Source organism: Apis mellifera, linkage group LG8 (assembly GCF_003254395.2).
Source record: "Apis mellifera strain DH4 linkage group LG8, Amel_HAv3.1, whole genome shotgun sequence".
NCBI classification, from domain to species: domain Eukaryota; kingdom Metazoa; phylum Arthropoda; class Insecta; order Hymenoptera; family Apidae; genus Apis; species Apis mellifera.
Genome location: NC_037645.1, coordinates 12,263,382 through 12,280,051, shown reverse-complemented (window position 1 = coordinate 12,280,051; position 16,670 = coordinate 12,263,382). Strand labels below are relative to the sequence as shown.

General features: G+C 29.7%; 1 protein-coding gene and 2 non-coding genes across 4 annotated transcripts in view; 1 reads left to right on the top strand and 2 right to left on the bottom strand.

Annotated features, from left to right (window-relative positions):
- The window catches only part of LOC412161 (broad-complex core protein isoforms 1/2/3/4/5), a 28,037-nt gene extending 11,731 nt beyond the window's left edge, over positions 1-16,306 (top strand). Inside the window, exons 6-9 of one of the 2 annotated variants that reach the window (XM_016913577.2) lie at positions 8,053-8,231; positions 8,483-8,702; positions 10,132-10,246; positions 14,292-16,306. In XM_016913577.2, the coding sequence (XP_016769066.2) occupies positions 8,053-8,231; positions 8,483-8,702; positions 10,132-10,246; positions 14,292-14,343 (566 nt within the window). In that variant the 3' untranslated portion in view covers positions 14,344-16,306. Of the gene's footprint in view, positions 1-8,052; positions 8,232-8,482; positions 8,703-10,131; positions 10,247-10,594; positions 11,002-14,291 lie in introns of those variants that run through there. The other variant, XM_016913578.2, reaches the window with a different exon arrangement.
- On the bottom strand, positions 11,866-11,966 carry Mir3747b (microRNA 3747b). The gene has a single exon (NR_039438.1). It is a non-coding gene; the product is annotated as a microRNA 3747b (primary transcript).
- Mir3747a (microRNA 3747a) lies at positions 12,510-12,576 on the bottom strand. Its single transcript, NR_039437.1, has one exon. It is a non-coding gene; the product is annotated as a microRNA 3747a (primary transcript).
- Positions 16,307-16,670: the final 364 nt, after the last annotated feature.

Genomic DNA, 16,670 nt, shown 5'->3' with positions numbered 1-16,670 from the left:
GAAGAAGGAAAAAGAGAGGAAAAAAAAGAAAAAAAATCGTAGTTAGCGTTTTTTTTAATAATTCGTTCGTAAGAATGGAAAGAAATCTAGTCAAATTGAAATTTCGCGAGGAATTGTGAAAGAAATAGAGTTTTTATTTTTTTTTTTTTTTGGCGAAAAAATCGTCACTTTTTCTTTCTTCGTTGAACAAAAAGTACGAGAAAGTGAATTGGTTGGAAGAACGAAAGTAAAAAAAAAATTAAATTTAAGAAATGTATTTTTTTTTTTTTTTTTTTTTTTTTTTTTTTTTTGACAACGGATCGTAATCGAGTCGAATGGAGAAAAATTTCGTTCTTCTAAGCGACGCGAAGAGACATTTTCGAGAATAGAAATCGACGATGCGAGATAAGAAGAGAAATAGTTCACTGAAATTGCGACCGTAAAACTTGCTAGTTACAGATATTACTACAAATTAATCTCATATTTCTTAGTTCTTTCTCTCTTTCTCTCTCTGTCTGTCTGTCTCCTTTCTTCCTTCCTTCCTTCCAACCGCCTGCCCGGTCATTATCGTCTTCTCCTTCATTCTCTTGTTCTTCTCCTTCCCCTTCTCACTCCCCTCCCTCTTTAAAATGTCCATCCACCATTCCTCGTATCTAATGTAAGATATTTTTTATTACTCGATAGCTCGTATTCGAACGATCAGTATTTCACTATATATTTTTTAATAGTGATTTTTATAATTGTAAAGGTGATGATGTAGTCGATAGTGCAATTTTTCGAGCGTAGATATGTATGTAGTTAGTGCATCAGTATTAAAAAGAAAAAAAAAAGGGAACGCAACTAGGAATATATGCGAGACTTTTGTGCAATTCTCTCGATAATCGTGTAAATTTTTCTTGTGTAAATTATTATTATTATTATTATTATTAATAACGCAATTTTTTCCATTATCAATCGCATTTATCTAAATAATTTCCGATAAGGCGAGTCTCTTTATATATATATATATATATAGAAACGCTAATAATCTGCTGTTAATCTGATATTTTTTTTTTTTTCTTGGAACTTTTAGATTTTAAATTAGATCTAATTTCAAGTTTTTATCTCCTTTTCACTCGCCAAGTTTTTAATTAAAAAACTCGTTTCATTTAATTGCCTCTTATATCTGGAAACGAATTAAAATATATACATCGGTCTAATTATTGCATCAGCGTAGAATTATCGCATCGGATAGAAGAAAGAAATGTGTTACAAAGTATTGCGAATTATAAATTATTACCCGAATATTGCATACTTTCTGTGGGGAAAAAAAAAAGAAAAAAAGAAAAAAAAAAGTATTCTTACTTTAAATGTAATACTTTTTTTCGATAACAAATTTTTATATTTTAATTTTCGTGATATGATAATATTTAATAAGAAGCGAATGGAAATGTGATTGAAAATAATTTCGCTCGGTTTAATATATTTATATTATATTACAAGATGTATAATTTATGTATTAATTTAAATTGACGAAATCGTGCATTCTATCTTATCGACGTAAAACCTGTTTGGTTATAAAAAAAAAAAAAAAAAAAAAAAAAAAAAAAAAAAAAAAAAAAAGGCCAATCGTGTCACCGATATTTTTAACCCATCGATCAAAGAATATCGATGATAGATTATAATTTTCCGATTCGAAAAAAATTAATTACAAATTTAATTCTTAAATTAAAAACTGCTCGGTCACGATTTTATCGATCTTCGGTAAAGAGAAATTAATCTAGTTTTTTTCCCCTTTCTTTGAAACGTTGAGGCATTTACGATTTTTTTTTTTTTTTTTTTTTTGCTTGAACCACTACCGAATAAAATATCTATCTTAAAATATTCATCGATATTTATCTCTTAAAAAAAAACGTAACGTTATTAAACCATTATTATTATGCCAAGTAATAGTGTCAGAGCTGTACATATCGTTGCTTTCTGCGTTTTTTAATAAGAATTCAGGTTGCGAATTTCAGTGAACGTAAAATACGATAAGTCACCGAACGAGAATCCAAAGTGACGTAGCGCAACATTTTTTGCAAATCTACAAAATCTCTCTATCTATCTATCTATCTATCTCTATCTATCCATCCATCTTTTTTTCCTACGAGAAAAAATTTCAATCAAATTCTTCGCTCACGAGAAACGTTCCGTGAATGAACGAAGATATTTTAGAGAAATAATGAATCATTGAATTTAAAAATTTCCAATTTCTTCGGCAACGTGATTTAAAATTTTTATCCTTGTTGCGTTGAAACAATACACAGCGAGTGGGTTAATGATAAGGCACGTCGTGTTGTACTTTAACCATGATATTTAATGATGATGATGATGATGATGATGATGATGATGATGATGATGATTGCAAATTTTTTTCTTAATAAAATAGGATTATGAAAGTTGAAAGTTTCTGCGAAATAAATATGGACTACTTTACTTCTTGCAAAAAAAAAAAAAAAAAAAGAATTTAAGAAGAGGAGAAGAGCAAATTCTTTATAAAAGCGTCCCTCGCCCCTCGAAAAAAGATTAAAAAAAAGCGATGAAAGATTTTAATTTTCTTAGTTGGATTTGGAAAGTTGATTAAAGAGGATGGACACGTTTCTCTGGAGAGTGAAAAAAGAAGAAGAAGAGAAAAAAATTAACAATATTCTTTATTCTTATCGTGGATGTAAAGAGATGGAAGAAGGAATTTTTCGAAATTTTCTGCTTCGATGATACTACTTTTATTAGGGCGAAAGTATTTTGCAGAAAGAAGAGAAGAAGAAAAGAAATAAATAAATAAATAAATAGATTTTAGAAGGTTGCAAAAAAGAGAAAGAAAAAGAAGAATTTCAACGAGATTTGTTTTTGCAACTGCTGTGTATTCAGACGGGAGGAATAATAATAACGATCTTGTATCTTAAATAAGCCTTTTAAAGAAGAAGAAGAAAAGTTTTGCGGAGGAATTATTGCAAATATTGTAATCCCAGATTTTTGCAAAAAAAAAAAATTACAAATGTTAGATTCAAAAATTTTTACCGAAAACTCATAAGAGAAATTAGATTGTAGAATTTTTACGAGAAAAAAAAAAAGAGAGAAAGAAACTCGACTAACTAGATTTAGATTTATTATAGATTTTTTGCAAAATAGAAGTAAAAAAAAAAAAAAAAAAAAAAAGCGAGATTAGGTGGAATTTTTACGGAAAAAAGGAGGAAAGAAGAAGAAGAAAAAAAAAATAATAATAATCACATAATGAAAAAGCGAGGAGAGACTTTAGGTAGGAAAAAAGATATTTAAAAGAAAAAAGAAAAAAAGCACGGTGAAATTCAAGATATTTTTTCGAGATTTCATTAAATCAGGGGTTTGCAAAAAATCTAAATCGAGTCGGCGGCTCGTTTCGAACGATTAAATAAATTTTCGATTTATTAATGGATTAAAAATGAAGAAAAAAGAATTACTCGTAAAATCGTAATTATTTCTAAAATTTCTACAAGGGGTGGTGAACGATGTAACGGGAGGGAAAAGTAAGGAATTGGAACGTTGAAATTTTTTTTATGTGTCTTCTCGTTCTCGAAAACCGAAACAATACTTTTCGCGTATACGTGTACATAACCTAAAAAGGAGACGATCTTTTCTTCGAATCTTATCTCGCTTCTCGTGTAGAAATTTTTCACGCGCGCTTTAACTTGAGTAAATTTTATTTATTAGAATCCATTATTATTATTATTATTATTATTGTCATTATTACGTAAAGAAAAAAACTGTCCCGAGTGACGTAGATAGCGTAGGTATAACGAGTGAAGTAAGAAGAACGATTTCGTAACTGTTCACGCGAAACGACTGAATTATCGACGATTCCTTTTCTTTCTTCGCCGATGAAAGAGAAGGAAAGGAAATACGCTAAATGCGAACGAGAGATAAAGGAAAAAAAAAAATTAAAATTTTTGTACTTAGAAATTTATCTGGACAGATAATTGTTCTCCTTTTTGTTGTTTCTAAATTATTTTTTCTTTTTTTTTTATTACTTGAAAAGTGATACTTGCAAATAAATTGTATTTAATATCGCATCGACGTTATCGACATTAATAATTTTCCGTGAGATACGGATTGATTATTTTTTTTTTTTTAATATCGTTTTGAATTTATTTTTCCAGCAAGAATGTTTATTGTTTGATATTTTTCTGTTCTTTTTTTAAGTAATTTAGAAAGGCTCGAACGATTATCTGCACGGATTAATAACCGCGCGATAAGAGAGCGCAACAATCGTGTGAATCTCTCGCGGTTGAAATGTAATTGCGAACGCGTCTCGTTTCTATTATATTATCGCAATAAAATATCCTATGCGTATATAATCGTATTTTTCTAATTGTTATTTCTCGACAACAACTTAAATGTAATTTAAGTTTTAAAGGTTTTTTTTTTTTTTTAACGTTTAAGCGAAGAAAAAAAAGAAAGAAAAAAAGGAAAAAAAGAAAAAGGAAAAAAAAAAAGTGTAAAACATTTTATATTTTACATGAGTGAATTGTGAACGATAAATAATTAATCGAAAACTGATCCAATCGAAACTTTTAGAAGAAGAAGAAGAAGAAGAAGAAAAAGAAAAAAAGAGAAATACGTTCCGGACGTCGATTTCATTCGTCCGCATGATTAATTATTTATTGTGGAGAGGAGATGCATAGACGTGGAAACGATTTTAATCGCTAAAATAGTTTTAAAAAGTTGATCGATAAAGTTCCTTTCCCAAACAATTATATGATTGCCCGTGCGATTTATAACTGATTAATTAATTAATCGATTAATTAATTGATTGATTGTCTCTTCAAGTTTGTTTATCGATCGAGCAAAAGAATTATCGCGATACTTAAATGAAATATATATATATATATATCTCCGATGATAAATGATATTCGAAAGGAATTTTATAAACGTTTATCAACGTATTTTTTTTTTTTTTGTAAATTTTTGTTGAACGCGTGGTTATAATAATTGTAAATTGTTCAAATGTCTCGCGTTACTTTTATGTTCCTATTTTATTTTATTAATTGTTTCGCATTTTTTTTTTTTTTAATCCAACTCGTGTAAAAAAAAAAAAGAATGAGTGTAAATATTTAAGGAAATTCCTTTCCCCCCTCCCCTTTTCTTTTTTTTTTTTTTTAATTTTACGACTGATTATTAATGATCTATCGGTAATTATTATTATTATTATTATTTTCTTTTTATTTTTAATAACATATATATATATATATATATATGTACATGTATATGTATGTATATATATATGTGTGTGTATATGTGTGTGAATATTTGTTGAACGATTCGTTTTCGCGAGTAACGTTTTCCTAATTTATCGACGTTTCGATTTAAGGTTAGGTTATGTTATTACGATATTAACGTATTAACGTATATGTAATCAAGATATTAGAAAAATGTTTTTCAAATTGGAGGAGGAAGGATCAAGGAAAGAACAAGTTTTTGTTCGACAGAAGACTTTTTGAAAGACATTTTTCTCGTATCTTTGGATTCGGATGCTGTTCACGATGATACAACATGTTCCTTGAACTACACTTTTTTATTATATCGCCCCTCCCTCCCCCCACCCTCTCCCCCAATCTCTTTAGTATCTTTAATTCGACCTTATATTATAACATGATATACATTATGCGATACATTTTTTACGATAATTAAATGTAAAAAGAGTAATATTTAAAAATTATATATTTGATCATCAAAATATATTATATCAAACTATTATATTATGGAGGAATTGAATTCTAGAAATAATTACATTTTTACACGCTCGTAAACGTTATTACCGATATACCGCCATTTTCTTTTACCGCCTAACCTCTTATCGGTTGAGTGTGAATGATTATCGTGAAGATTATATAGAAAAAAAAAAAAAGAAAAAAAAAAGAACGCCGTGTTTCTTCGAGGATTTATATTTTTCTCGATATTTTCTCTCTCTTTCTTTCCCTTTCTTTCTCTTTCTCTTTCTCTCTTCAAATTACAAACAATTGCGCATAAAGCATCATCCAATAATTAATTGACAAATTTATCGTTCTATTATTCGCAATATTATATATTCTTGAATTTTGTTTCGAATTTAAAAAAAAAAAAGACAAACAAGACTCGTAAAAAAAAAGAAAAAACACTTTTCTCGGCAAAATAAAGAATTTTTTTTTTTTTTTTTTCAAAGAATATTTAATACAGGCAATCATTGAGATTGAAAATATCGATACGGATATCGCCGTACAATTTTCTCATGGTTTGGAAAATCGTTTTATTTGATCGATCGATCTGATCAGCGCGGAGATATCGGTGAATAAAGGATATTCAAATTTATACGACATCTTATGTTATTAATTATTCCATGCTTTTTTTTGTTCTTTTCAATCTTGTTTTTTATCTGCCAAAGAAAAGCTTCGATTAAAAAAATTTAAATCTAACGAGAAATCGTATTACAAATCGTAAATACAAATTACGTACGCTTTAATTTCAATTTCGATGATTGAATTATATTTTCGCCTAAAAAAAAAAAAAAAAAAGTCACAGAGTTATTTACGTTTCACATTTTTCGAATTTAAACTCGTTTTTCATTATCATTTTGTGAAAATGATTTTTAATTTCGACAACGATGAGTCGAAATTTTTTTTTTAAAACAAGGATAAACAAGATCGATATAAATATATATTTTATCAATTTTATTTCATCCTTTCGAATAATTGTACATATATATAAAATATACGTACGTAAGTGATAAGATCGTTTTAAGTTTCTTTAAACGAAACTTCTCTTAAGGTGAAAACACGCCTTTAAGCGCGCGCGCGCGCGGGCGTGTATGTGTGTGTGGGTGTGTGTGCAATCGAGCAATTTCGTTTCGAACGACGTAATAATTATACGATTTTTAATATTTGCTACAAGTTACAATAACAGTTACGGCATATAGTTTAACTTACTTGCTCACTTCCAATTAAATACTTTTTACGAAACAAAAATAACCAAGTTTCGAATTCAATTATTAATTTTAAGTTTGGAAGGATGAAATGTAAGAAGGAACGATCTCATTGTGTGAAAATAATTTATAACATCACGACAAGTATTTCTTATAAATAAATCAGTTTATATAAATTACATTTTTACAAAAATGTTTGCCTTTCAAGAAGCAAATAACGTTTGACAATGACGAATTGTGTAGCGTAATGAATACACGTTTCAACTTGGGTTGATGAAGGAGAAAAAAGGAAGATGGCGTTACCGAAAACGTAGATATACGTCTTTGCCGAGAAATCTGTAATTTATCAACGATCGATTAGTCGATTGAACGCGAAGGATATCGGAAGCTAGGTATTAGAAGGGCGTATTTTCAAACGATAATTACAAAGGAATATTTTTTTCTCCCCTCTTCATTTCTCTTTCTCTCTGTCTTTTTGCTCTTTAATTAAGAAAGAATCACTTTCTGATTGGAATTTGCCTCCTTTTTGCAATTAAAAAAAATTATTCTCTTTATGTTTGTTTAAACGTATTCGAAGGTAGCATTTCACCAATGATATCTCTTTATACAAATATATCTCTCAATTTTTTTTTTTTTTTTTTTTTTTTGACTTTATCATTATAAAATAAACATTTTTCCAGTTACTTTTACATATCTTCGTTTCTAACTGTTTCCTCCAATAATTCATTTATCTCGAAACTTTTGGTCCAAGCTTTAATTGGATTTGCATTTCGAGATTGAAACTTACCAATCTAACGAAGTATTGTTTTCCGTTTCCACTTGGTATAAACGTGATTTCGATATTTAAAGTTTATATACACGTGTAATGTGCTTAAATTAGTTCTCAAACTTTTCGCACTTGCGAAACCAGATACACGTCTCGTGTATTTGTTTTTACGAGCAACATAAAAATTGAAAAATTGATATCACGTTCCTCGAGCGTTACGAAAATACTTGGTGCAAAGTTTTTTTTTCTTTCCGTTCAAAAAATATTTGAACGATGAAATATGAAAACGATAGAAACATGTTGGTAAAGTAGAGAGGCGGAGCGAGTGCTACATGTGCGAAAAATGCTTATTCAGGTCGAAGGGTACGCCGCGGCAGGCCGCGGCTCGGAACGAGAGGTGGAAAGCATGGATCCCCGTCCGTGCAAGGTAATTCGCCATCGAGGAGCGAATGGTTACCCTTGGACATGAGAACTACTCCTCCTGCTGCGATGCCTGCTTTCCGTGGTTTCGAGGAATCCTCCTCCGATGGCGTGGTAAATTTCCAAATTTGTATATACATCTCACCGCATTTTCCTTCTATATATCCGCTTTCTAACCTTTATAACCTTAAATGGACTAATTTGAATCTTATTCTCTTATTCCCTCTCTTCCCTTCCCCTTCCCTCGATATTGATTTCATAATTGCTTTAGTTTTTACAGTCAACACGTTGTACGATAAATATTTCGATTTTTAAAAAATCGAAACAATTCGTGATAAAACGTATCGTGTATTATTTATCGATAGGTGCATCTAGGGGAGGGAATAGCAATTTGCGAGGAACAACTAAGGGCTGTGAAATGGAGCGATTACAGGAAATTGACACGTGGCCTGGCTGCAATTTTGTTTAGCCCTACCGAGTTGGCCACTTGCTCGGTAACGGGGCAACGATGGAGTCGAGCTGGGACTGCCACTGAGAGACCGGTGAAACCTGCCTTGGATAAGGCCAAAGTCCAGGCTATCATATGTAAGTAATTCTTAATATTTAAGAATTCTAAGCCGCGTTATTTAGTAGATCAAATATTGGGATAAAAAATTTGCGAACTTTTTTACGAAAAAATACGTTTAAAGATATGAAATTGCATGAGTTTATTTATACCTCTATTTTTGAACACGAATACTCGTGCGTATAACGATAAAGGAAGGAAGGAAGGAAGGAATAAAGTTTCTGAGAGAGAAAACAGAAATAAAAAAAAAATAACAGGTTTTATTTTTTTTCGAATCGGTATTTTGTCTCACAAAATAATGAATCGACATTGATGGAACGTGACTAACGATGAATAGGTTAAGAATTTTTCTTCGAGTCACGCTCGAGTTGCTTTGTTATGCAAAGACACGAAGTTACGAGATTCAAATCGAGTTTTATTTTTTTTTTCCTTTTCAAATAAAACTAATTAAACATGTAGCAGTCTTACGAGATCTTTGTGAATAGTTGACGAAATTAACGCGTTTCTTTATCGATGTATCGTGATGTATTCGCGCGTGTTTAAATAGAGAGAAATAAATGTTTTGTTATGATGTCATGTAGATGTCAGCACTTGTAAGAGAATCTAGCTTTGAAAATTTATCAAGGAAATGTTATATTATATTCTTTCTTGATTCCTTCGTAATAATTAATCCGTAATAAATTTTCGTAATAAATTTTAAATGAAAATTGTTTGAAAAAAAGAAAAAGAAAAATGCCTTTGGTAAAAATATACCGATTTTGGAAAAATTTTACGGAACAATCGAATACGAAACGATGCATGGGAAAGGAACGCAGAATACGTATGAAGAAACGTGGTAAACGCAGGATATCCGAGAATAGAGCGGTGACTACTCTTCGACGATGTCTAAACATTTACTCGAATTGAAAATAGGTCGTTCGAGAATTGGAATTTCACTTTATAAAATCTCGCCTCTTAGCAAAATCTAGTTCCTCGTTCTATTTTTCTTGCGAGAAATATCGAAATATACGAACAAAAAAAAAAGATATTAAATCTGTTCGTTTGTAAATATCACTGCTTAAACGTTCCTGTTTATTTTTCTATTTTATTTTTCAAACAGATAAAATAACGATAAAATTTGATATTGAATTGGTTCTCTTTAATTTTTCATCTTTTAAAATTTTCCTATCCTTTTTTTTATTTCTTTTTTTTTTTTTTTTCAATATATATTTCAAAATATGAAAGATGAGAAAAAGATTTAAGTAACGTAATGTGAAAAGAAACGTAGAGTTCAAAGAAATTATTAAGCGTTATATAAGTATTAATACGTATAATTCGATGCAATAAAGAGTGTAAAACGAATGTAAAAAGTGGATAGAGTAATACTAGCGATTGAAAGCGCTAAAAGTGATATTTAATTTAGCACATCTGGTGAAAGTATATTTTTTTTTTTTTATTGAAATTTTAAAGCTTACGTGACATCGAGATTTCCTACAGTCGATGTGAGCAGTGTGAAGCAAGTGTTGGCTTACAAATGCAAGGAGAACTCGACAGCGCTCAAGATGAAATCTATTAGATACATTTGGTAAGTTTAATTCGATTGCTCATTTATATTCTTTTCTTATTTTATATTTTTCCTCAAACTGAGGAAGATGAGACTTTCATCAAATTTACGAGAACTCGTTCGATTTCTTTCCATTTAATCCATCGAATCGATTTAAATTACAGCAATAAAAATGAAAAGATATACATTTTCTTTATCTCTTTGTTCTCGTAAAAGACTTATTTTTATCGCGTTCGAATAATGTGATTAAAATATCATGGTTTTCTTTTCCTTTCCATTTTGAGGAATACGTTTTTTTTTTTTTTTTTTTACTTATTATTTTTACTAACGTACGCGCGTACGTTGACGAAAGAAATATTTGATTTTCAGTTATTTTTGTTCATTAATCGGCATATCGATTGAATGGCTGTAATAACCATTTCGCGGTGAAAAACTGCGACAGGGAAAATGGCGCGTTTGCATTTAAAAGTGGTATCTAAATTATTTACGATGTTTGACGTCCCGATAAATGAAAATGTAAATCGGCCGCTCTTTTTCTAGGTGGTCAATCTTCTTGCATATTTGCATGAAATTGCATTCTTTTTAGCCGCGTTTGATCTATTTAAAATTCTAAATTAAAGAAATTCTTTCTATTATTAAAATGCACACCCTCCGTCAATTATTAATTCAAGTCAAACAAATTTCCATATGTATATATATTTTTTTTTTTTTTAATTTTCGAGTAATATTCATCGAACAGAATACACAATTGCGGTCTGATGATTTTTAAAAAAAAAAAAAAGGCAAGTATAATTTCGAGCGATGTCATCGATTGAAAAATTGTTAAATACGCGTCGATTCAATTGCAACGGAAAACGAAATGTTTTCTTTATTCCTTATTCGTTATTGCGTGTAAACATTTCTTATTCGTCGCGCATTTGTTTTAAATTAATCTATCATTTCAATAACTACGCTTGGTGATTTTTTTTGGAAAAAAGTTGCAGTCGAATTCGACGAAATTTTGTGTTAAGAAATTTCAAAAATTAATTTAATAAAAATCCAAGACCCAACAATTTTAACCGCGACAAAAAATATAAATTTTTGAAAGGAGTCAATTTAATTATATTATGGAAATATATATATAAATATACGTGTATGTATATTGGATAAAAATTTTATATGTAAAAATGGAAATAAATATTTCGAAGAAATAATTTTTCGCGTACACCTAAGTATTTCTGTTCACTGCTAACTGAAGTCTCGTAGGACGGCACTGAAGCAAGAGAGATCCTTGGACTGCCTATCCCCACTTTAGACGCTTTGTTGTGAAACTTGACACCACACGCTACATAATGGAACAATATATATAAAGTACATAACAAAAAAGCTATAATTGTAGAATTATTATCTTAACTATAAAATACTCGAATAAAAAATAACATTTATAAATTAAACTATTTTTACAAACTATAGTTTACATATGAAGAATAAAAAAATTTTTACATTATATCGACGTTAGAATACTCTGAATTCTATGGCTATGTTAATGCATCAAAGTTACAGATACAGATAAGACACAGATCGTCGATTTGAATTGATACATATGACAAATATGATAGAAAGAAAAATGCGTGTGAAAATAGGCATTTTCTTCTAAATTAACCAATCAGATCGTGTATTTTTTCCGCGAGATTTTTTTCCAGCAGTGAATAATATTTTTATTCACGACTGAAAAGAAATCTCGCAGAACTGGCACTGGGTAAAGAGAAGTCCTCGCTTATATCGCCTATCCCCACTTCAGGCGCTTTGTTGACAAATACGATACCACGCGCAACATAGCAATAATAGATAAATTATAATCTGAATATTCAAAATTATAAAAATTATTTTCATTTATGAAATAAAATAATAAAAAGTTAGAATAATCGTCTAAGATTGGAATTGAAATATTTTCGAAACTACTAATTCGATATAATTTCGATATATTATTAATATATTTACAATATATGTAGCTTTATTCGTATATATACAATTATTATCTTAACTATTCGAATACGAAATTACATCTATAAAATTAAACTGTCATTACAAATCGTAATAAGCCTATACGTATTACGAGAAATAAACAAATTTATATATTACATCGATACGTTAAAATATTCTAAATTCTATGATTTCTACATCGAGATTTAAATACAGATCATTGATTTGGGTTAGTATATGTAACAAATATCATGCTAGAAAGAAAAATGCGTGTGAAAATAGGCATTTTCTTCCAAATTAACCAATCAGATTCTATATTTTTTCTCCAAGACTTTTTTCCAACGATGAACAATATTTTTATTCATCGCTGAAAAAAAGCCTCGCAGGCCTTGGTACTGGGCAAAGAGAAGTCCTTATATATTGCCTATCCCCACTTCAGGCGCTTTATTGACAAATATGAAACCACACGCTATATAGCAATAGATAAATTATAATATAAATATTCAAAATTGTAAAAATTATTTTCATTTATGAAATTACGTTAGAATAATCTAAAACTGAAATATTTTCGAAATTATTAATTATTTCGATATATTATTAATATATTTATAATATATCTAGCTTTATTCGTATATATACAATTATTATCTTAACTATTCGAATACGAAATTTATAAATTAAACTGTCGTTACAAATCATAATAAGTCTATACATATTACGAAGAATAAAAAAATTTATACATTATATCGATACGTTAAAATATTCTAAATTCTATGATTTCTACATCGAGATTTAAATTTACGGATCACTGATTTGGATTAGTATATGTAACAAATATCATGGTAGAAAGAAAAATGCGTGTGAAAATAGGCATTTTCTTCCAAATTAACCAATCAGATTCTATATTTTTTCTCCAAGACTTTTTTCCAACGATGAACAATATTTTTATTCATCGTTGAAAAAAAGCCTCGCAGGCCTTGGTACTGGGCAAAGAGAAGTCCTTATATATTGCCTATCCCCACTTCAGGCGCTTTGTTGACAAATATGATACCACACGCTACATAGCAATAGAGAAATTATAATCTAAATATTCAAAATCTTAAAAATTATTTTCATTACGTTAGAATAATTTAAGACTGGAAACTGAAATATTTTCGAAACTATTCGAATACGAAATTACATTTATAAATTAAGTTATTATTACAAATTGTAATAAGTCTATACATATTATAGAGAAATAAAATTTTTTATATTATATCAATACGTTAAAATATTCTAAATTCTATGATTTCTACATCGAGATTTAAATACAGATCATTGATTTGGATTAGTATATGTAACAAATATCATGGTAGAAAGAAATCAGATCCTGTATTTTTTCCGCGAGACTTTTTTCCAGCAGTGAATAATATTTTTGTTCACGGCTGAAAAGAAGTCTCGCAGGACTGGGTAAAGAAAAGTCCTTCGCTATGTTGCCTATCCCCACTTCGGGCGCTTTGTTGACAAACATGATACCACGCGCTACATAGCAATAGATAAATTATAATCTAAATATTCAAAATCGTAAAAATTATTTTTATATATGAAATTACGTTAGAATAATCTAACACTGGAGATTGAAATATTTTCGAAACTATTCGAATACGAAATTACATTGATAAATTAACCAATCATTACAAATCGTAATAATATTATGAGGAATAAAAAAATTTATATTTTATACCGATACGAATTTAAAATATTTTAAATTCTATGACTTCTACATCGAGAGTTTAAATACAGATCATCGATTTGGATTAGTATATGTAACAACACGTGTAACGAATCATGGTAGAGAGAGAAGGGCGTTGTGAAAGTGGGCGTTCCCTTCCAAGTTAACCAATCCAGAGCAATGCATTCGTTCCGCGAGACTTCTTTCCACCAGTGAACACATGGATCTAACGACATATTCGTAACGTACAAAACAACACGTATTCGCGTGAAATATAAAATTTTTATCAGATACATTCGTATATGGATATATAGATATATAAATAAGGGGATAAAGAAGAAAGGAAAGGAAAGGAAAAGAAGTCTGGAAGGGTTGATAATACTCTGTTCGCAGTGAGAGACAGGAAACGGAAAGATCACCAAGAGCGAATCCCGAGGATAAGTGAGAGGTGATAGGGGCGCGTTGAACGAGCGGCCATATCCGACAACTTCTCAACCGTTCGATCCAACTTCGAGCTCTTTTTTGCGATTTGCCACTGCTAATCTTCTTGCTTCGTCCTCTCTCGGCTTCGTCGAACCTTCGTCGAATCATTATTCCCATTCGATTGGCTCAATTACCCCTCCCCTCTCCCCTCTCCCCTCCCTCAATTTAATCTTTAATTCGATCGTTTGACGCGGCAACAACGCAACTCCTCCGTTCAGTCGGATCAGAACGTTATTTATTCTCCGTTCTGTATATCCGTATAGAAGCTTAAAAAAAAGTTAAAAAAAAAGAGAGAGAGAGAGAGAAAAAAAAAACCAAGAAATTTCAAGGGATCAATGGATAAAAATTACTTCCGAGAGATGAATTCTGGCCCAGGGCCGGAATTACTTTCGAGGTTGTTGAAACAGTTTATATAAGATGAATTCGGTTATACGATACTTGGAAAAAAAAAATTTCAAACGAGTATAGTCGAGTAATTTAGGGGAAAAATTTTAGATATCTTCGAGGAATTGAGAAAGAACGTCTCTTATACACGTTATTTTTTCTAGCAACGTGATTTTTGAAATTCCCGTCATTTTCCAGACATTCGAATCGTGTTAAGATTAATCGATCGTTATCCGTAAGAATCGATTGAAAAAGAAAGGAGAAGGAAAGGAAAGAGGAAAGAATCGAAAATTTTTCTAAATTCGAAACGAAAAAAAGAGACGGAAAAATTAAAAGTGTCCAGCTATCCTCGTTATAAAATAACCGAGCCTTACATTTATCGATTAAAACGATTTCCATTTTTTCCACGTGCGCGCGTATTAAGAAACGACGAGTCGTCGAATAACACGGATGTAAAATGTAAATAATTAAATAACACAAATAATAATTTTCGAAAGGAGGAATGGACGCGGCCTATTTGGTTAGAAAAAAATCATCTTCGAGATAAGAATTAAGCAAAAAAGGAAAAAAATATATATATATATTTAATATATATATATATACGTAAATGAAAGAAATATGTCAATCTAAACGAATGGAAAGAATCGTAATCAAGTACGCGACTTGCATAGGAAAAATAATTAGAAGGGAGAAGAAGAAGGAAGATTTCGTTGGTAAAAAAAGAAAAAAAAGAAAAGAAAAAAAAAAAAAGAAAAAAAACCGTACACCGTTTGTTATTAACGAAAGATAGTTTTGTTTATAAATTTTTTGCAAGCGATTTATTACAATGCTTGCAAAAAATCCCCTTAGGAAGGCATTAAATCGATTATAGAACGGATGAAGGTACGATTCGAATCGATGCCTGTATAAATTCTTAGTTAACTTTCTTTCTAGAACGAATGAAAAATTTATATTTTTCTTTCTAATTAGATATTAAACGTAACAGGAAGAGGAAAAATTAATTGCTAAACGCGTATCTCGATGAGAGATCGAGAGAAACGTACGATTCGTCGTCGTCGTCGTTTCGCACGATACAAATATATCTATATTTTCATTACGTTTTATCGCTTTACATTTTTACCGACGTAAACACAGCGGGAAACTTAATTACCGACCGTTTTTTTATCCGACCAACATTTTTACTTTCACTTCAACCAACTCTTTTTCTTTTTATATCGCTTTCGTTTTCTCTCCTCAAATTTGAAAAAAAAAAAAAGTTACAACGTTTTAGCAAATTGTAATCTTTTCCTTCTTCCGTACGTTATGGATAAACGTACCAAGGATAACGAAGAGAAGAATACTTTTTTCGTTCAGATTTTATTACAATTTTCCAACTGTGTAATTGAATAGTAAAAAAAAAGATAAGATAAGGAATGAGAGGGAGAGTGAGAGAGAGAGAGAGAAAGAAAGAAAGAAAGAAAGAAAGAAAGAACTACCCGGGATATAAGGGTAGTAATTTTTCGTACATAGAGGAAAGCGCCTAATGTTTAAACGAGTAAAAATAGATAAAATGAACGGGGAAAAAAAAAAAGTTAAAGAAATGAAAAATATATATATATATAAATATAAATAAAAAAAAAATAAATAAATAAATAAATAAATTCATATTTGCGTATGTACATGTATATACAAACAATGTATATCCAGATTCATACGCATTTATATAATTATATTGAATTATTATTATTAACGAAGAAAATAGATGAGAACTTATATATTATTTGTTGGGAGAACATATATTATACGATATTTAATATATTTAGGATATTTATTTGTTGATTTGGTGATATAAAAAAAAAAAATATATATATATATATATAAAGCATAGATTAAAAAAAAAAAAATATATATATATATACATAAAAT